The following is a 21,174-nucleotide window of genomic DNA, read 5'->3' on the forward strand; positions in this document are numbered from 1 at the left end:
CATTTTTTTTTTTCATTATTATTTTATTCATTGCTTGTACTTGTATTTCAGTAGCACTACAGGAATTAACAGGCATAAATTCAGCAAGCATTTTTAAGAAGATATAATAAGAGCAAGAACTCTGTGGACCACAGTTGCAGAACTGCTTTATTTTGTGGCAGTTTACAGGGAGTTACTAGTAACATGTGACTTGTTTCTTTTCCCCCTTTCTTGCTTTAAAATGTTAACTGAAATCAGTTCAAATAATGTCTATAGAAATTCTGACTTGACCACTGATTGCTGCAGGAGGTCCATGGGTGCTGTATGTTGACTAAGGAATGGAAGTTGCTCACAAATTTTGAGCATGAAGGGATGCATCTCTCTGATAATCTCTCTGTAGCATTGCAATTTATGTTGCATGGACTAAAGATTACACCCTGCTAAAGTGCCTTTTGGGCCCTGCGCAGATGCATATACTTTTCTTTTCCTTCAATTGGTTTTCAAGGTCTGCTTCCTCTGAAGCTAATAATGGCATGTAGGTGATGCAATTTATCAAGAACAAGGAGAAGGTGAGACATAACTGTTTGAAGTATATGAGAGTTTTGACTCCTTAAAATGTCAGACGATGCCTTTACGAATGCCTTTAGCCTTCTACATAATGTTCTGTGTTAGAAACAAATCTAGTGTTACTAGATACACACTGGAAAATAAACACAAATTCAAGCTACCTGCTAGCATTAAGTAACATTACTTCTGAATGGAATTTCTGAATTTGATACTTGTTTCCAGCCTTATGCCAACATTGTATTGAAGAATGAGGACTTGAAGCGTATCTGTAACTTCAGGACGTGATTTATTTGGTATTATTTCAGAGATGATGTCACCGAGCCAAAAAGCAACACACCTCTCCAAAAGAAAGAAAAAAATCCAGTAAAAAAAGAGTATTTAATGTGACTATTAGAATTGTTATATGATAATGGGATAATAGTTTATCCTGACATGTAGATAGGAAGGATGCTATTTGCCCTCTGGCTACGCTGAAATAATGACTGTCTTTGACATGATCTCACTTTCTAGAAGTGCAGAGCAAACACTACTGGATCTTTGGGATCCACTGAACTGTGTTCAGTGCAGGCATACAGGATTATAAGGCAGAAAGTTGCTAAAATTTGTCATTGTGTCTATACAATTTCAAGGACTCCTGGACAGCATTTCAGCTCTCAGTATGAACTTGCGTTGGTTTCTGTAACCATACTTTCCTGGCTGGTAATGGTTATTACTGTTACTACCATCTGAGGGCAGGGGAGAAGAGGCACTACATTACTGCCAGTTGTCTGCAGAGGGCATGTTCAGATTACAGCTTTCTTCAGCTCTCCAGTTCCCCTCCACATTTTTCCATTCAGAGGTGCCCATCTGCTGCTGGTGCAAAGCCTACATTCCTCCTGCAGCAGCCAGGCACCCCTGAAGAAGATCTCCTGCCCCGCAGCTTTCACAAGGAGCAAAGACAGAGTCCAAAGAGTCAGGAAACTGATGTTTCAGAGACTTAAACCACAAAATCTGCCTTACCTACAGGTGACATTTCTGGAACAGAGGCCACATAAGGTCCATCCAGGAACTTGGGCTCATTGTCATTGATGTCTTGGATTTTGATGATGAACTCTGACTCTGGTTCCATTGGCCGGCCTGTTCGTCTGTCCAGAGCCTGTGCTCGCAGGGTATACTGCGATCTTTCTTCTCTGTCCAGCCTCTGAATGGCATGAATGTCCCCTGTGGTATCATCAATTGTAAACACGATGCCAGCTCCCTCTCCTGAGAGGATGTATTTGATGGAACCATCTCCTCTGTCCATGTCGGAATGGAGCTGTGGAAAGGAACAGGATTCAGTTAGAGCACAAACAGAGCAAGTAGCTTCCAACAGACACCAAGCACATCAGCATTTTGGTCTTACTGAACTTTACAATGAAGGAACAGCCCCTGTGCCTCTTTCAAATATCACTCAGCGCAACAATTATCCTTTGCCTGGTTGCAGTGGCCATTGAAAAGGACTCACTGCCAGGTCTGATGGAGAGGTCAGCAAAAATACAGACAGTGCTTGCTCATGGAAGAGAGAGATTGCAGGGGTAGCATAATATCAGGCAGATGAAGTAAATTTCTTTGTGATCAAGGAGGATGGCAGAGCTACTCAGTGAGTGCCATCATTCAGACATCTTCTAAAGAATATCCCCTGAAATTTTCCCATGAAAAGCAAGAAAAATTCAACTGGACCATTACATCTTCAGGAGAGAATTACTGTCAAGCTGTAGGTAAAATAATCAATGAGGAATGTTTCATTGTGTCTGTGGTAGGATATATAGATGAGAAGCATTCCAGAAATTCTAGGGAATTAGCAAATGGATTTATTGCATGACTGCTAATTAGTTCTGAGCAGCCACAGATAGCTGGGAATGCAATAGAACAGAGTAAAAGTAAATGCTGTGAAAATTATCATCTGAAACAGAAACAAATCATCCCAGGGAATACCATTCTGTTAAACACCTGGTTCCTCCAAAATACTGGAATGACTATCAAAAGTCAAACAGAACACTTAATTTCACTCATGCTGTCTGGGTGCTTAACAGTATGCTCATACTTCCATGGTTTTGAGGAACAGAGCGTAAAGTCTTGACCAGTGCCCAGAGAATAGAGAACTGTTTCAGTCCTAACCAACAGGATGGTATTAGAACTGAGGTGCAACAATCAAAAGGGACTTAAAGGAACAGCTGAGGTGTGAATGTTGTTTTGAAATGTGATTATCGTATCTGGAAATGAATAAAGAATAGATAAAACAAAACAACCAACCAACTCTTAATCATCATAGTATCATTCATAGTATCATAGTCTCATGCTGGTTGGAAGGGACCTTAGAGATCATCGAGTCCAACCCCCGGGATTTGAGCCTCTGTGTAGCAGAGCGGCATCAGAGTACTTTGGCGGCATGTTGACCTTCAACAACTACCATGACAACCATCGTCAAAGGCAGGAACCCATCTGCCACAGCTGAACTCTAAAGTGGCTGCAGGAGCTAAAGGTACAGACTGTGACAACTGTCTTGTCAGGTAATTGATTCTTCATTTCATCATTTTGCTCACAGTCTCTGCAGTGGCCGCTGTATCTGAGAAATCTGTATCGGGCCTTTGGAGGAATGCTGGCAGCTCTCAGGTGATGTATCAGCTAAATGGAGGAGGAACAAGCCCAGAAACGATTGGCAAAGCAGTTATGTTTAGATGACTGCCATATGTATTATTTCTCATGCAGGTGCCAGAATTGCAAACTGGCACATCTTCAAGAATCAGCATTTTGTGATTAATTTTAAAAAAACAACAACGGTGGTTGTCATTATTTGCCCTAAATACTCATAGCTCGGAGATTATCATTGTCATAGCTCATAAACAGCATACCTCCATAAGGAGGATGCTGTTATACAAGGGTTGCTCTGAAAGTAATGCCTCCTATTTTACCATGTTGGTACAGAAAGTCAGAGGCAGATATTGGTGCTATGGCAGTATAGGTTGAACCTTCCCACCATTATTCCATTACATTTTGTTGTCTTGTGACAGATGGCATAAGAGGGGCAGTCTGATTAAATTGCATCTGACATGGAAGTATGTATGAAACAAAAGTATGCCGCTGAATTCCTCTTTGTGGAAAAAATGGCACCCATTGACATTAATTGATGTTTATGAAGACCAAACAGTGGATGTGAGCACAGTGAGGCAGTGGGTGCTGTGTTTCAGCAACAATGACATCATAGCAGCTGTGAAACAGTGGGTCACCTCCACCAGTTCAGATTTTTACAAGTGTGTCATACAAGTTTGTTCATTGCTGGTGAAAATGCATAGCTGGTAGTGGTGAATATGCTGAAAAATAACAGTTTGTAGCTGAGAATTTGCTCTATCAAACAGTGTGATGTTGCTCTCTGCATCCATTGTAGTTCGCATGGAAATAAATAGAAGGCATTACTTTCAGAGCAACCTATGTAGGTTTTCAAATTGATTCAGCACCACTAAGCTAAATCTTAGGCATTTGTTTTGGTGCATAAGTGCACTGGTGAGTATGTACAGCTGCTGAGGCCGATACAGATGTTAGACCTGACTGGGGAATTAAGAGTTGGGCCTGATGGAAGAAAACATGTTTTGGAAAATTAGGAAGTCATTATTAAACAGGAAAAAAATAAATAATAAAAATAAAATAAAAAAAATAGCAGATGTTCTGAAAAGTTATGAAGACTTGGAAGAAGATATTGAGTACAACTGATGAGTTAAGTTACCCCTTCTGCTCAAAGCCCTGTTTGGAATGAATATATTTATGTAGGGAGAAAAACAAGGAACAACTGTGGCACACTAATAAGAATTCAGGAGTACAAGAAGATCTCTGTCTAACTGCGATTTGTTAAAAGCCTCAACCAAGGTCTCAGCTAAGACTAGGCAATAAGAAATGCTAGAAGCAGTTTTGTAACTTCTCATATAGCCTGAAGACATGGCAAAGAAAAAAGTAGAAGACTTAATAAATACAGACTGTAATAAATTGGAAAGAATGAGGTGTCCACAGAAACTGAAGCTCGCACTACTGCAGTGACAAACCCAGTATCACAATGGTGGAGTGTATGTAGAAGTGACTGTGCTGGAAAGGTGACTGGGCTTTAAGCTGGCTCTGTTTTATGGGTGGTGCAATAAATTGTGCTGCCATGTGACTGACTCAGAAGTCGGAACAATTCAAAAGTACTTTCTCTTCCGTACTAAAGAAATTTCTACCTGTGACAACCTGAGTTGTTTCTTTTGATAAGGATAGTGCAAAGATTAAGGAGGCTCAATTAAGGCAAAAAGTACATGCAAGAGAGTGGTGCTGCTGAGGGTGGCTCAGGGAAGGACTCACTCAGACCCACTGAATGGGTTGTGATGTGCTCTCCCATCTCTGCCTCCAGGGAGGTAGCACCTGCAGGGGAATCTGTGAGGATGCATGAGAGCACTTCGTTGATATGTAGTGATAGTCTGTAGAAAGAAGGCATTTTATTCGCTCATTCAGTTGCTGTGGTTGAAATGCCTCTTTCCTCTGAAATAGGACTAGGGAGGCTCTGACACTGCAAAGCAATAAAGTCTGTCTCCAGTTCAAGTACCGAAGCAGTTTAGTTTGCCAGACAAATGTGGAAAATACCTGCTACAGCACATGCAGGGACTGTGGTTTCCCTAGTTTGTCCTACTAGCTAACAATAGTTATAAGAAAGCTCAAGCCTCATATCTATGACATGGAAACTTCTGAAGATAAAAAACACTTTATATAAGAATAACGAGCACTGGAGAAAAGCAAAAATTATACTGATTTCATCTCAGGAAGTTTCCTTTCATTTCCCTGCCCAATAGATATTTTGCTCCATGACTTACAGATACATAGGAAAATACAATTTTTATAGCAGCCTTGAAAATCATATTAGGCTCAAGCTATTTTGAGGTTACTTCAGTAGTGCATAACTAGCCAGAAACAGCTGCAGAAGAGCATCAGAGGAGCTCCTCCCTTGTGGGGTTCCTTTAGAGTATGAAGTAAATATATCTGGACCAACACTGTACACTGTTTCCATCTGCCACAGGCTGTGGAAAGCAGGCAGATGAAAGCAAGGCTTGGCAAGCAGGATGTTCCAGGGTGCTGTGGGTGGTAGGGGTCAGAGGAGGCTCTGTCTGTCCAGCAGGCACCCAGGGCAGTTTCAAGGGCTGGTACTTGCACCGAGACCATGGGCCTGAAGTCCTTCTCCATTGCCGCCCAGCTCTGCACGAGATATTTCTGAGCCTGCCTGAGGTGGCTTGGGCTGAAGAATTTCTATCCTGCCAGAACAATTAATTCAGCCCACAGCCTCTTCCCTGCTGACCCCTTTCCTAAGGATCCCTCAGGTGCAAGCAGCATGAACGCAGCCACGGTGATGGATTATGGTAGGCTGCAGCTCCTTCCAAGGGTCTGCGCCTTCAGCTGTTTGAGGGGAGGCCCTTCCCCCCCGGCAGCTGCTGCAGCGTTCACCACACTGCTCTGCACTTGGTTTAGGAATGGGAGAGGGTGAGAGGATGAGATTTTGAACCCCAAAGGCCATTTTGGCAGCGTAATTCCATGATGGTTGGTGTACATGAAACACAGGAGGCTGTTGGAACATGCTAGCCAGCAGCCTGGGAGTACATGAGGCTAATTGGCCTCATGTTAACCCTGAGAGCTAATTAGCCCTAGCTTGCCCCTACTGTAACCCAGCCGTGGTCTAGAAAAGAGATCACTCATGGCAGCTTGGCCCTTTATATAGTGGACACAGACCATGCAGTGCCACTGCTGCTAATCCAATTCAGTAGAACTGAGTGGGAACAAGGTCAAGAGCACTGCTGGATGTGCTGTTTTTGTGCTCCTAATACCACAAGTCTAAAGCAAAGAGGAGTTGATCTCTTCCTGTACTACTTGTAGCTGAAATTCAGCTTACAGTGCAAGTCTGTATTCATTTCAGATGAAACTGAGTATGCAAAATATTGTTTGGTCATTGTTCCAAAGTAATAAGTGGCACGAAAATAAGAATATCTTTAATCAATAGAGATCTCAAGAGCTGAAAAGTTAGGTGCGGAGATGAATGAAGACAAATGTCATCCTATTTGATGGCAATCACTAGTAATACCACTGCTGTGGGAGAAAGGAAGGAGAGCACATCTTGCTGTCAGTCTCACAAGGATAAATTGGAAGGAGGTCCTTTGAAGCCAGTGCATTCATTTTGATTTATACTGGTATGACTGAAGGCTCAGTTTAACTCCGTGGATTTGTAAAACAATAAATGCAAGTCCAGAATGTGCCTTTGGATTTGTGATTCATTTTCTGTGGATGGATAGCTTGGAAAGAAAGTGATGAAATCTAAAGGAATTGTTTTCTGGCATAATTTCTTGGCCTAGTTTGTCATATCTACCTATATTTAGGCCGTACTCATCATCTATGCATGTAAAATCTCATTTGCATTGTTCAAACACTTCACTACAGTAACCCACCCCATTTTTTCCCAGATTTGTCAACTCGGTTTTAATGAAATGCAAACTTAGTGCTGCCCATAGGCCTTTGAATAGCCGGTCAATACTTTGATTAGCAGGTCAATACTTTAAATAGTTCAGAGTCTTTACAAATGTTGGGAAAGCAGACTAAGGAGGATGGATACAGCGACGTATGTTGCGATGGCAGACATTACAGGTCTGACTTCCATCAGCATGTTCTTTGAGGAGGTAAAGTGAATTCAAAATGCTGCCAGATAGACAAGGTGAGCACAGAAGTCAATTTTACAAATATTTGTACTGATGTATATATTCTCAATGTGCAAGGGGTCTGAAAATAGGATTGTTGCATTTAATAAGCTGTCCCTCTACCCTTCCGCTTCTCCCTAGTCCACATAATTAACCTGGGGTCAAACTGTGGTAATAAAGAAGATACTCCGACCCCAGAGATTTTTAGAAAACAAAAACTGAAATGTCAGTTTTCAAGAGATAGTGGCTATTTCATTTGATTGTGAATTTCATCTTCCAGCTGACTTGATCACAGACAGAAGCATGATCACAAACACTTCCTTTCCTTCCTAATCCCCTCATGTCAATACAACCTTGCTTTGTCTTGACATTGAAGGAGTCCCTGGAAAGATCACTGCAGACTTTCTAGCGCTACCTCAATTACAGCTGATGATGGTTACAGCAGATCTCTTTGAAATAGGCAAATATATTGACAGCACCTTGAAAAGGAAATTCTTCACGGCTAAAGGTGACACTGGTGAAGAGTCCTTGGGGGCTGAAGTAAAATTAAGTGTATAGATTCACTGCCAGAAAGAAGGGAATAAAAATGCACTTAGAGAAACCTCCCACGGTCTGCATGCACACAGATGCATGTACTCTACCAGACATCCTCCTGGGGCAGCTCTTACCTTCCCAACATAAAGAGGATCCGTTCCTGTGTACTCCTCCAGAACGAAGAACTGGTTCCACACCCAGCTCCTCTTCATACGCTGATGCAGCTTGTCTGACAGGTTGTCTTCTGGCCCTTCAGTGAAGGGCCTGGCACTCCCTGACAGCACAGTTGTAGTTAGGTCCATCAGTCCCCAAAAGTACAAGGAGACCCCAAGTCCAAACAAGTTCTTTGCATTGCTCATTCTACCTGAAGTCCACATCCGTATACTAGGGCTGACTTAAAAGTCAAAACACAGTATCTTGGGTCCCTTGAGAAGAAAGCAGGTCTTGTGTGTAGTCCTTTGAAATGTCCAAGAGAGATCCTGGTTCTGAGAACGGCAGCCTCCTGTAAAGTTAAAGGAAATTCATAGCAGGATCTTATTTTCCCCAAGGTAAAAGAATTTCCTCAATAGGCAAATATACTATAAAATATTTAATCTTCAATATAAAAATATAATAACAGGATGCGCACATTCTGAAACTTTGAAGACTATTACCATATAAGCAGCAGAACTGGAAACTCAGATAAAAGAATCACCAGGACTCAGTAAGTAAGAGTTCTCTACTTTTTAACTTAGTTACAGGGTTTCTTTATAGTATTGATTGGCATGAGCTAAGTGCACACTCTTTAGAAATATTTATGACCTGAAGTCCTCAGAGAATATTTAATACTACCAACTCTGGAAATTTATATCTTTCTATCTTCTTGGCAACAGGTTTCTTTTTTAATTGTTGTTTGAAAACTATGCCATTGTCATTACACACACGTGGACGCAAACATGTCTACTTAAATACATATATTGCTGCATTACCAACCTTGAATTTCATTTCTAGCAGCTGCAAGTTATTTCTGGTTTTAATTGTACTTTAAACCTTCCCTGCTGCTTGAATTCAGGTTTCACACTCTGCTGCCTCCCCTCTGAGGAGCTGATCGCTGCTACAAATGCAACATTTCTAGAATTTGAATGGTCAGTTAATCATTTTATAACCCACAAAAGGTTTCAGAGTGCTGACGGTCACATGCTATTGTGTGATATGTCCTAACACACTTTCCCTCCACCAGTCTGAAAGACCCATTTTGGCTAAGGAATGCTGACCTCTATCAGAGGACACTTTCTCATCAGTCCGGGATCTTTTGTAGTCATAAAGTCAGATTAGTCGGTGACCTCAGTCCAGGCTATGGATTGTAGCTACCCATTCCTTCGCCGTTATGCTGGGTTTAATGATGTGATACTGCACTCAAATTACACTTCTAAAACTACTCCATACATCCTCTATGGGCTGAGTGTTGTTGCTGCTCTTTTTCAGAACTCTGCTATCAATTCTTTTCAAGACAAATGGATTCATTAGGAAAGGCATACTGGGCTCTGAGGCTTAAGAAAGTAGCATACACTTCATTTTACTGCTGTTCCATAGTTAAGTCTTTTGCCTTAATTAATCGTTCTATCTCCTGGAAATAAAAAGTAGCAGGAGACATCTGTCAAATATTCCTAATTGAAATTCTTGAATGAGTTCAATATCATAAAAAGTATTACAGACTTTTTCAGCAAAGTATTTTGAAGTGATGACTGAGACGGTACAATGTTTTCAACAGAGAAGAGAGCATTAGAAAAACTTCTAGCATCCAAGCTGGTATAACAGGAGTCCTGGGACCCATAGAAATCTCTACTATCTGCTGAATTAGCAAATTGGAATTTAATTCAAAAGTTCACTGAAATCTGAAGGAGACAGATTAATTCTGAAATACATGTCCTCAAGGAAAGTAAACTCAAAATAACTGTCTTAGATTGATTTCTACACAAAATGATGTTTCCAAATATAAAGCCCTGAAGGAATATAACTACACAGTGCTGCTAGCTGATACAGTTGTGAAGAATAACAACAAACAACTACCCAGTGCTTACCTTGAAAAGTTTTAAACCTAGGGTTAGGTGCAAAAAAGAAAAGAAAAACTATAAACAAAGAACATGGTAGATCTCTTCTGAGCACAGCAATTTACAGAACTGCTATCTTGTTTAGATATTAGCTACATAATATGTTGGGTTCGCTGTTTGAAAAGGGATTTATTTGAGCTGTACAAGCCTAGAAGGACCACAGTAAACTCTGTGTATTTGTCATATCACAAAGAAGCCGGCACCTGTGTGAAAGGCAGGGGCAAGGTTCAGCTTTTACTGGATGCTCACAGTCTAAGGAGTTCAACAGCAGTGCATGGAGTGCTTGCTTCACTCTGTCCTGCAAATCCTTAGCTCCTGATGGCCAAAATATGTTTACACTGGGGAAAGGAAGCTGAAGGCCTTATCACATAATAGGTACGTACACTGTGCTCTTTGTATGCTGTCAAGAACAAGTTTTTCTCAACTAAGTTAAGGGGACATCATTGACAACCTGTGTTTTACTGTTGAATAAAGATGAGGAGAGGCTTCCCACCACCTTTCCCTATGTGTTGAGGGAACACATCACTGCCTCCACTGTGCTGCTGGATGGGAAAGCAGAGACAGCCACTGGCTGAGGTCCCATCTAGAGTTTTACTTTTAGAATTCCATCTCCTGTACAAGTCAGTTACATTTTTCTCTGTACGAGAAAAGTAATGACACAGCATGATGAACCATTTCCTGTGGCAATGAGAATTATGTTATAGGTGAATGCCCCAAACATGAATTCAGAACTAATGATGCCAGTTGTCTCCTGCAATTAAATTCAGCCAATGAAGGTCAATAGCCCTCAATCAGGGTAGTATTAGGATATGAATATATAAACTTAAAGAATTAACAGCATACCTGTAGTAAGGTAATAGCAGAAGAATTCTGGTCATCAGGATGTTTTTCCTCTGGATATGCACTATTACAGGTTGTCTATGAAAACAGCTTTTGTTATTTGAAGGTCACACTGTCATGCAGTTCCTTGAAGAACCTTTCTTAAAGAATGTTCAACATTGTGATCCTCAGCAGCAAAATTAGGAAGAGTATTTACTATTCCCAATGCAATCCTACTTTAGTGTAGGGCACTAACAGGAAACACACCAGTAAGTAATATGAAGTCTTGTAGAAGGATGCTTCTTCTCTGAGTAACAGTAGTTTCTCCATTTAATGCCAGCCCACAGTGACATAGTCATATATTTTTATAAGCATGGAAACTACTTGTACTGAGGTGGCTCAGTTGATTTTCAGTTTTTGGTGTCTCATTCCTTTCCAAAACTGTTAACAAGCGGGCCCAATACTACAATGAACAACAGAGTTTAATCACAAATAGCTCCTCTACTTCTGAAGCTGAAGGAGTATTACACTATTTTTTTCTATCTCAGGTCCTTAGCTTATACTGACAGAATGAACAGACCTTTGTAAACTTCTGGTCTGTGGTGCTGTTGATCTCTTTGGTGCTCCTTCTCCTCAGCTTCACCTACTGTTGATCCTTGGCTCTGCAAGGGATACTATTTTTCAAGTGAGGTATTTTTTCAGACATATAAAAATCACTTGTGTAGAACTGGAGTTTGAATTGTACAGTTAAAAGTTATGGATGACTGAGTCTTTCAAAGGACTTGTGCAAATGGCTGCATCACCAGCTGAGTGTGATGGATGAGTACGGAGTCACCTGGACTGTAGCTACAACAGTTGACCAGGATGATAGCCATATGCTCTGATAGTGTTGGCTTGGTAGAGTCTCTAGCCCCATGTGGACCTTAGAGCTTTTTGCTACAGTTGGATGACACGGGCATTTATGCAGTCTGTTCTGCCTCAGGCAGGGTAGTTCTCTGCAGGAACATCAAGGCAATTGATCATACAGGAAGGCACTTGTTAGCATAACTGATAAAGACCTTTAATGGTCTCTTAATGGAAGTCGTTTCTTGGAGCTTTCCAAAACAAGCTCATAATTATATCTGCAAACACAGAATTCATGAACTTCTCCCTATTATATAAAATATATAACAGAAACTCATGTTTCATAGCTCAGTATGGGGATAGGCAAAGGATTTCAAAGCAGTAAAAGGAGGGAAGTCTTATTTTCCTTACTCATACACACAAAAAAACTATTAAGCATAAGAAGATTGAATATGTCCACAATATTCAGAGGGTATTTTACCTTTCGAGAAAAATTAAAATGTGTTTCAGAACACACTTTGTTACTCACAGTAGAGAACCCTACTGTAATAAGCTTAGCTGCATCTGTGCAGTTTAGATCCCTGATCCAAAGTGAACTCCTTGCTTTCCCTTTCTTTTGTGATGAATATTTGACTACCATCTCAGTTGTTGAGGTTGCTTTCTTTTCCTGCACTTGCCTTGAACACGCTGCTGAAAATCCTTTTTCTTGCCAGTCAACAGTTACAAATATGGCTTTTGGCTTCATAAAGACCCATGAAGATCTAATTGAACCCCATGCAACTGGTGGCATATATACAACACAAAGGAACCATCTAATTGTTCTACACAAAAGAGGCACAAGGCACTTTCCACTTTTTCAAATACAAATCTCTCTTTTAGCACACACTCTGCAAGTAAAACAGGCACATTCCAATTGTGAGATATTGCTAATGTTCCATTTTTAAAGACTCCACCACCCCTCCATATTTGTACGGTAATTAAACTGTTCTCAATTGAATGTCTAATTCTGGTCAAAGATGAAAAGGAAAGAGAAATATACACCAGAACCAACTTCTAGCATTTCTTGCGAGTGACACATTTATTGTGTTAATTCTGAAGAGAACAGCACTTCCAAAGAAAGGATAAAGATATTAATAGTTAGGATGACCATGTGAGCAAGCAGAGAGTTCCACTGGGATTGAAATGTATTGTGCTCAATACATATTTACATAAATGCCAAGGGTTCTGTAGTTAAAAAGCTGAAACTTGAAAAGGTTTACACGCATGCTTAGTGAATTTGCCATTTTGAGCAAGTAGTCTCCCAGAAAGTTAGCAGACTATTTGCATTCATAAAATTAATTACATGCTTACATCCTTTATCCCTAGTCTTTCTAATGGATTTTGCTGTATGAACCTAGCACTCATACACAACATTGCAGAGTTCACAGGATCCCATGCAGGCACATCCCCAGAGCAGAAGCAATTCATTTACAGGAGACATACTAAAGTGAAAAATGGGGAAGAAAGAGGCAATCACTTTTAAACTCCTTCCTCCACTTAATCCATACATAAGTACACAAATACATGTGATATTTTTTGATGCATATATTTAAATGCTACTTGGCAGTACATATACTGAAATAATATGTTAATGGAAAATGATTTCCGTGCTTAATGACACTTTTTAAAAGAGTGGGGGACATGCTGTTTTGCCAAAAGAATCCAAACAATCTTAACGAACCCAGTAGGAAGAAACTGAAGTTCAATGAAAAGAATTCTTCAAGTGAGCTATATACTTTGCTCATTGAATTTCTTGTGACATTTTGAACCCAAGATGGGGGTATAAGTGCTATTCTGTTTTTTCCCTTATCAAATATATTGTTCTTTTATGTTTTCAGCTTACTACTTAGTTTCCCATACCCTTACTTACTCATGGCTTTGTTGTCAGATGCCTTTGCAGTAAACCAGTACGAGCATCGGTCAGAAAGAAAGTGCAAGCTGTGTTCTTTGCTAGGCAGACATCCTGTAAAAGGTGCCTAAACACCAGCCTCCAAGACTACTCCCCTGCACTGAACTAGGTTCTAAAATTTCCATGGCAATTTGCATAATCCTGTCTCATTTTGGATTTCCTAATGCTTTCAGCACGTAAAAGTTAGGTACCTTCAACAGGCTGGTTACAGTCCTAAATGAATCTGTACTACTTCCAGAACTGCGTATGTTTTATCCCTGGCCCAGGCCAGTCTTACTGCTATTAGCCCTTGTTATAATCACTAGGCAAGTTCAATGTAAAAAGAAAAACCCAGAGGAGATTGTTACTGAAAATAGACTGGGCCTGAATATGTATTTTTATTTTTGCTTCATTTTATTGAGATCTTCGTAAATACAATGAAGGTTGACAATGTACCATATGGTGCATAAACATTAACTCACAATACAATCCATTGTCATAAAATTACATCCACAGACCAGTCAGCGGTCTCTCCTGGGACACATCAGTGAACTCATTTTACTCAAGATCTGAAGTGCTTCAAAGCTACAGAGTGCAGTCAGAGCAAAAAATCCCACAGAATGACAGGGAATCCCATCGTATAAATCCCAGCCCTATCGTTACAGGCTCATAAAAAGATCAAAAAGAATGAAATATGCACACAGTCACAAAGTAAACATTTCTAAATAAAATGATGCTGATAACTTACATCAGGTGAAGATCTGATACACAGCTTTTACTCAGTGGGAGGTACTGTAAATACTATAGTAAAAAAGCAAGAGAGATGGAAGATAGGATTTCAGACACTGGTTTAACTGACTCTACTGAAGTCAGCCTCAATAGGAACAAATAAGGCATTGCAAATACATAGGAAAATCCAAATAAATGCCAGATAAAAAACTACTGTCCAATAAAGGATATGCAAAAATGTATAATGCATATGAAAGCACACAAAATAAGCTTTCATTATGAATACAAGATTCACTTTAGTTCACACTGTTTTCTGACTGATTTTGACACGCTGTCTAGAAAAAAAATGTATGCAAGCAACTCTAAATTGTTACTTGATGTTCATGTCCTCTCAGACAGGTAACATTTTAAAATATAGGAACTCAAAAATAGGCATATAGGACTATAGGAATTCAAAAAGGAAGAAGGATAGGTCAGGTGTAGCGTGAAGACATGGGCGCCTGTTAGAGAGCCAGTGTAGAGAAGACGAGACGGAAATGCTGGATGAGTCTGCCCTCCATTCTGAATACTGCAGTGCCTACCCAATCTCTGCAAGCCGAGGCCAGCAGGGACATAGCTTAGGGGTACAAATTTGTGCCTCAGCCATTGGAGTACTTATGGCCAGAGTAGGACCTTCTCAGAACTGTTACAATCCTCTCTGACCAAAAAAAAATAAAATATATATATATATATATCAACAGCCCCTTCCTTCTTTCTTATTTTCATTTACTTCCTTCTGCCCCTGTGTCTCCCCTTTTCCAGGTCCTGAGTGGATTCTAACCTGACCTCTCATTCCCCTGCAACCAGATAAAACCCATCCTGCTGCACACCTAGAATGCGTTTTGAACCTGAAGTGTCCCTGTCTGTATTACATGGTGGCTGTGGTAGCAAATCATCTCCTTAGGCTATTAAACATCACACTTCGGGTATGCAAGTCCTCAGAATATGACAGATTTCCAAGCAGCAATGAAAACTGGACTCTTTCTTATCCCTGAGCTGCTGGATAAATGATAAGGCTCACTGATACCCACTAAGTGCTGAAGATGGAAAAAAGAGTTATCTCCTATCTGGAGACAGATAAGGGAAGCAGCTGTCTGTCTGAAGCAGATAGAGGTCTTTCAGGTATATATTTTTACTCATGCATGATGATTGAAAGCAATGATAGGCCAGAACCAATGTGCTGTCATTGGTGAAGACAACTTCCTAGTTTCATAATGATCGCATTCCTTGTTAGCTCAGTATTTCATACAGCATTTTGACACATTAAAACTAGACCCAAAACATCTCACATCCAAGAGTAACTGCTGAAGGCAAAGAATTGAATGGGGTATTTTTATTTCCAGCCAGAAAACATTATTTAGCCATTTCTCAAAATAAGTGCATATACTCACTGGTACTTTTTTTTTATTAACTTAAAACTGTCTCTGTATTCATTTAGAAGAAGCTTCAGAATAGCTGCAGGTGCTGTAAGAGGTGAACATTTTTCCTCTAATTCATATTTCTTGAGTATGACATTGTTCCAGCTGTTCGACACTGGCATCTGTACCTTGTCTTGACTTCAGAGATTTCCCTGTCTGAACATGGAGACATGCTACAAACCAAGAGGATGAACATTTCCATGCTGACTTTAAGCTGCTGTCTATGAAATGAAACAAAAAGTAAAAGAAACAGAAGACTTAAAGCCTTTTTCTATCTGAACTCTTAGTGCTACCTTGTTCTTATCACACAGCTTCAAAATGTTTCTAGAAATACAGAATATGAGTCCCTGGCCTTCACAGGACACTTTCAGACTGAAAAAATGAAAAAGGAATAAAAAATCTGCTGACCTCATTTGCCCCACATCTGTTTAAATATGGTAAGAATAATGTTCATAAAATCTGAAAAACAACCTCATATGCTTTGCATGCCAACTGCTAGATTTTGGTATTCAAAGTCAATTGTTGCAGTCTCCACAGGGAGTGTATGAGAGGTATTAACTAATTGACCCGTGAAAATGTGACATGCACAGAGAGTACCTCTTAAGAAGATGATTCCATTATCTATTTTCTGTCTTCTTCATAATCCACTGTTGGGAGATGTTCCCAGGTTTCCCAGCCCCCTCCCCTGTCAGAAGCTGAGTATTGTAAATGAATTAGTTCCTCTGTCTGGGTTTCTTAAACTCTAAGTATGGACCTGAAAGTAGGCTACGGCTTCCATTTGCTATCCTTCACTGGTGGTCACAAGCAGGTCATTTTGGACCCCTTTAATATCTAAGCATAATGCCTTCTTTTTAAATACAGAGACATCAGTCAGGATATGAAGAACTGCTGATCCTGGACACGGCACATAAGCAGAGAAAGACTCTATTTCCAATAACTGCATGAGACATCAAGGCCCATTTCTCCCACTGTGGGCAGTTTCTTAATGTGATCTCTCAAAGAACTTAATGAGTCTTTCTTAATTCTCAAGAATTCAGGCAGAGCTGCTAATATGTCATCAAAGGAGGGCAAGAAAATGCAGAAAATGTATAAAAGAAAACCAAAATATACTGCAGAAGAGCTTCTCAAATGAGATTGCAGCTTAGCTTCTGGCTTGTGTGCACACTGCAGCAGTTGGTGGTTTTATTTTATTTATTTCTATTCTATCTTACTTGTAGATCTACATTTTTTATTCAGTACTGCGCTGTATCTTTTCAAGACGTGAGGATTCCAAACCAGATCTCTGCTCTGAATGTTGAGATTTTTGCCTTTAGAAATTGGCAATAACTGGTAGTTCCAAGTAGTTAAAAGTTCCCCGCGGTATTCTTCGGATGTGATAGTTCAGAAGCAAAGGAAATTCTGACAAAAGAAACTTGGCATCAGAATAGCTGTAATTAATAGAAGTAAAGAGGATTACAGCAAGAAGCTGGAGGGATAGTACTTCCCAAGCGAAAATGGAGTAGGCTTCTGGTCAGGAACAAGTGAAATACTAACTGCAGAAAGTGTGAGAAAAGGAGGAAAAGTGGAATTTTTCTTAGATACCATTTGATGGATTGCTGGGAAAATGTTTGAAACTTGAAAGACAAGTGCATGCAAACTTAAACAATTTGCCTGAAAGTCAGTTGCTCAAGAAAACTTTGCTTGCAGATGAAGATGAAACATCCATCCTTGATCTCGCTGTTTCCTCCTCTTTGTGGGTGAAATCTAATTAATTAAATATTTTGTATTTGAAATTTTAGACAGGGAAAGGAAGAGAAGAGGAAAACAAAGAGAAATGAGAATAAGCACCAGTGCTTTTAGAGGTCAATAGTGTGAGTCTGCTTGATACATCATCTTTAGTTAATAATGATGAAAAAGAAGGCTGTTCTGTTGTGAGGTGCTGTAAGAGGTAAGAATTCCTTTCTGACCCTTGCAAGTGGTTTAGATACTGAAGTGTGAGTTTTATTTTCTTCCTTTTGACTGAAGAATTATTTCATCTCTAAATATCTAGCAGTGAAAATATCACCTTCTATTTCTTCCAAATTTTCCAGCCTTTACCCCATCTTCTGTTTTAAAGTCTGGGAGAAGCACAAAGAAAAATATAGTTTTACTACATCAGCATAGCTCAGTCTTGGCCAAAGCCTGATCTAGTGTCCAGTGAAAAATTGATGGGGTATCTAGATATTATGTTTGCTTCCTCTCAGGCTGCATAGCCTACTCTTTTGGAATCCCTTGCCAAATCAATCAGTCCACATGAAATTTATCCCTAGTTACTTAGAAACAAGCTGGAGCAATAGCCAAAACATTAGTGATTATCTTCATATGCTTATAGAAGATGAGTGAGTTCCTAGAGGACTGAGAGAAATAAAAATCTACATTTAAAGTAAGGTGAGAGGAATGGGCTTGCTGGGGTGTCAACAGTTAATTACAGATCCTTCAGCTTAAGTTCAGTACCAGGAAATTTACTGGAACAACCAACCAGCTTTTTAGTATCTAGAGGATAGCAGGGTGGTAAGGAACAGTGAATATGGATTTATGAAGAGCACGTTGGCAACAACCTGATCTCCCTCGCTTTGTTAAGACAGTTAGCCTAATAGATGCAAGACGAGACAAACAAAACACATTTTGACTTCTGTAAGATATTTTACAAAGCTCTACAATTCATTGTCAAAAGCAAGACGGGCAATATGGCCCAGGTGAAATAAGACAGACTGGAAAAGAACTCAAAGAGTAGCTATCCATGGCTCAGCGTCTCAGCTAATGGGAGACAACAACAAATGACCATACCAGACTTTGTTTCTTGTCCAGGACTATTCATTTATACTAAGTATTTATACTAACATCTCGGATGATGCAGGACAGTTGTAAAATGTGAGGATGACATCAGGCTGGGAGAGGCTGCAAACACTCGGGAAGATGGGGTTAGACTTAAAAATGATCCTGATAAACTGAAGAAAGGGTAAGAAATCAATATGAGAAAATTCAATAAGGGCAAATTGAAAACACAAGCCTTAGAATTGCTAAATCAAATGCCCGGGAATATGGAAGTGAATAATAGCCTAGGAATCAGCATTGTAAGAAAAGAGCTGACTACAAACCAAATAGGAGCCAGAGCCTCAATGCATGGGTTGTGGTGAACAAGGAAAATGCTGCTCTCATTGTATTAACAGTGTACCATGTGTCTTGCGTGTGTTGTGTATGTGAAACACTTATACTGGCATCCTCAGCACAGAAAAGCAGTGTGCCACAGCTCCTGTTCTGGTGAGTTTGATCTTGTACCATAAGCAAAACACAGAAGGAAGTTAGGAAATTCCTATATTTCTATGATCCCAAAACATATAAAGTCACATATTACAATGTAAAAATAAACAAACAACACAAGTGAGTACTCATTTTGTCTCAGTCTTCTATCATTCCCTTGGGTCTTTTCACCCTTTTGCTTCCTCCTGTTACACTGAATCCACATGTGCTCTGAATTGCCTCTACTGTGCTAGTGCTCAAATAAACCAGTCAGTCTTGTTTAGTGGTAGTGGCTGATACTTTTAAGCATATGTGAACAACTGCTGTGCTGCGGGGCTGTCTGGGAACAGTGCATCCACCCCAACAGCACTCTGCTCCCACTTCTGTAACAGCAGTGTTTTGATGACAAGTAGATTAGACCCAGAGTCTTGTATGTCAAAATATCCTTTATTTATTTATTTATTTGTTTTTAGATTATCTCTGAGGTTGTACCCTCATTCTCTCTATTTTTGTGTAATAGAGTATTCTGCAATCCCTATAACTGCACAAAGGCTGTAATTTTATTTCATCAAATGATCAAGTGATGTTGTATTGATTCAGAAGGAGCTTCTGTTTCTGTATGTGTTAACTGAAGCTTTATGAAAGCTCAAGTTAATATAAAAATGGTAGCTAGGCAGAACTCCCTATAGCTTGTAAGACCATTCTTCCCCACTGCCTTCCAAATGTAAGAAAAACTACCCACACACTTTTCTTATTGATTCCCATCTCAGAGTAAGTTTCACTAAGTATCCAAGTGAAAATAATTAACTGATCCTTCCTGGTAAGTACAACACATTCCCAGTAAAACAAAGTTTGAGTCCCAGTGACTCCATCATAACTTGTACAACATCGGGGGACACACTGAGTAATGCAGACTTTGCATTAGCTCAGGCATAGAAGACTGTAGCTATTTCTGCCTTTAAAAAATGATCGTAACTTACAGTAATAGTGTATGTTCTTTCTCACCTCCTGTAAGCTTACTTTTCTGTTTGTCCAAATTCACTTACAGCTGGCATTGATTCACTTCTGGCCTATACAGCATTACAACAACACTCCACATTATTGCATTCAACCTTGGATGTGCATATTTCAAAAGCAAGAACAGTGCTTTTCTGTGCCTAAGACTGTATTTTCCCTAATGGACTCTGGCCTAGCCTCTACACTTGTACAGACTTCACACAGGACAAATCTCACTTGCTTTGCTCATCTGCACCAGTCAGCATACTCAGGTGAATGGAAACATGAAGATATGACCTCAGGTTCTGCACAGGCACAGAAAAGAATTACAGTTCCTAACTGCATACTTTATAGGCAGCTTTGACATTCAGATGGTGGAGTTAAATGTTTATATTATATCATTTATGACCATTAGCCTATTAACTGTCTCATTAGCAACAATGAATAATTGCAGGCACAAAATAGGTTTGAAGAAATGAAAATTATATTCAGGTGCTATTTATGTAACTGTGACATACTTTGGGATGGAAGTGCAATATAAATTCATAGCATTACCTGTCAAAAATCTATCACATCTTCTCCAGCCACTAAAACATCTTTCCTCCAAGAAATACTTTTCCTGCCAATCACATGATAATAAGCAAAATAGAGATTAAATGAAATTTTCTGCTTTTTAATGTCAGAATGATCTCCACTTGCATAATAGGAGAGGACTGGATTTCTTAATCAATATTTCATTCGCCTAAAATAAAAGGGTATAATATAATATAATAAAATATACTTTAAAAGTAATATAATGCAATATAATATGACACTTATGGAATGCATGGTGTCCATTTTCCCTAGAGGATATGACATACTCATGAATACGCATAGTTTTGTGATCCTAAGAAGGTCAAACCCAACTCATGCAGCTCACATCCACAACTACTTGAACAGTCCCAGGTCACCTTTAAGTCCAGAGTTTCAGTCACACTGAAGAAATTACCAGCTTTTATTAAGATCTGTTGTTGCTAATTTTTAGATAAATATTGAAGGTGGAGTAATAAACCAATGAATGTGACTGGCTTAGGAAGCCACAGTGAAAACTTGCATTTCTAGGAATATATAAGTAGGAGAGAGCTATCTTGCAAAACCTGAATAGAGAAAGCATTGCAGGCTGCTGGTGTGACATGGAGACACAGCAGTCTGGGCTATCCCATTTCTGCAGTGTCAGTCTCAAGCAACACTGTTCAAAGCTGGAACAGGGTTTTCTGCTTGTT

The 21,174-nt window shown here is 39.7% G+C and overlaps 1 protein-coding gene across 2 annotated transcripts in view; it reads right to left on the reverse strand.

Moving 5' to 3' along the window:
• The window catches only part of CDH20 (cadherin 20), a 110,787-nt gene that overhangs the window by 25,803 nt on the left and 63,810 nt on the right, over positions 1-21,174 (reverse strand). For both annotated transcript variants that reach the window (XM_015854640.2, XM_015854639.2), the window contains 2 exons: positions 7,928-8,295; positions 1,546-1,840 (listed from right to left, as the gene is read on the reverse strand). In XM_015854640.2, coding sequence (XP_015710126.1) covers positions 1,546-1,840; positions 7,928-8,170 — 538 coding nt within the window. In that variant the 5' untranslated portion in view covers positions 8,171-8,295. The remainder of the gene's footprint in view (positions 1-1,545; positions 1,841-7,927; positions 8,296-21,174) is intronic.

This window comes from Coturnix japonica, chromosome 2 (genome assembly GCF_001577835.2).
Source record: "Coturnix japonica isolate 7356 chromosome 2, Coturnix japonica 2.1, whole genome shotgun sequence".
NCBI lineage: Eukaryota > Metazoa > Chordata > Aves > Galliformes > Phasianidae > Coturnix > Coturnix japonica.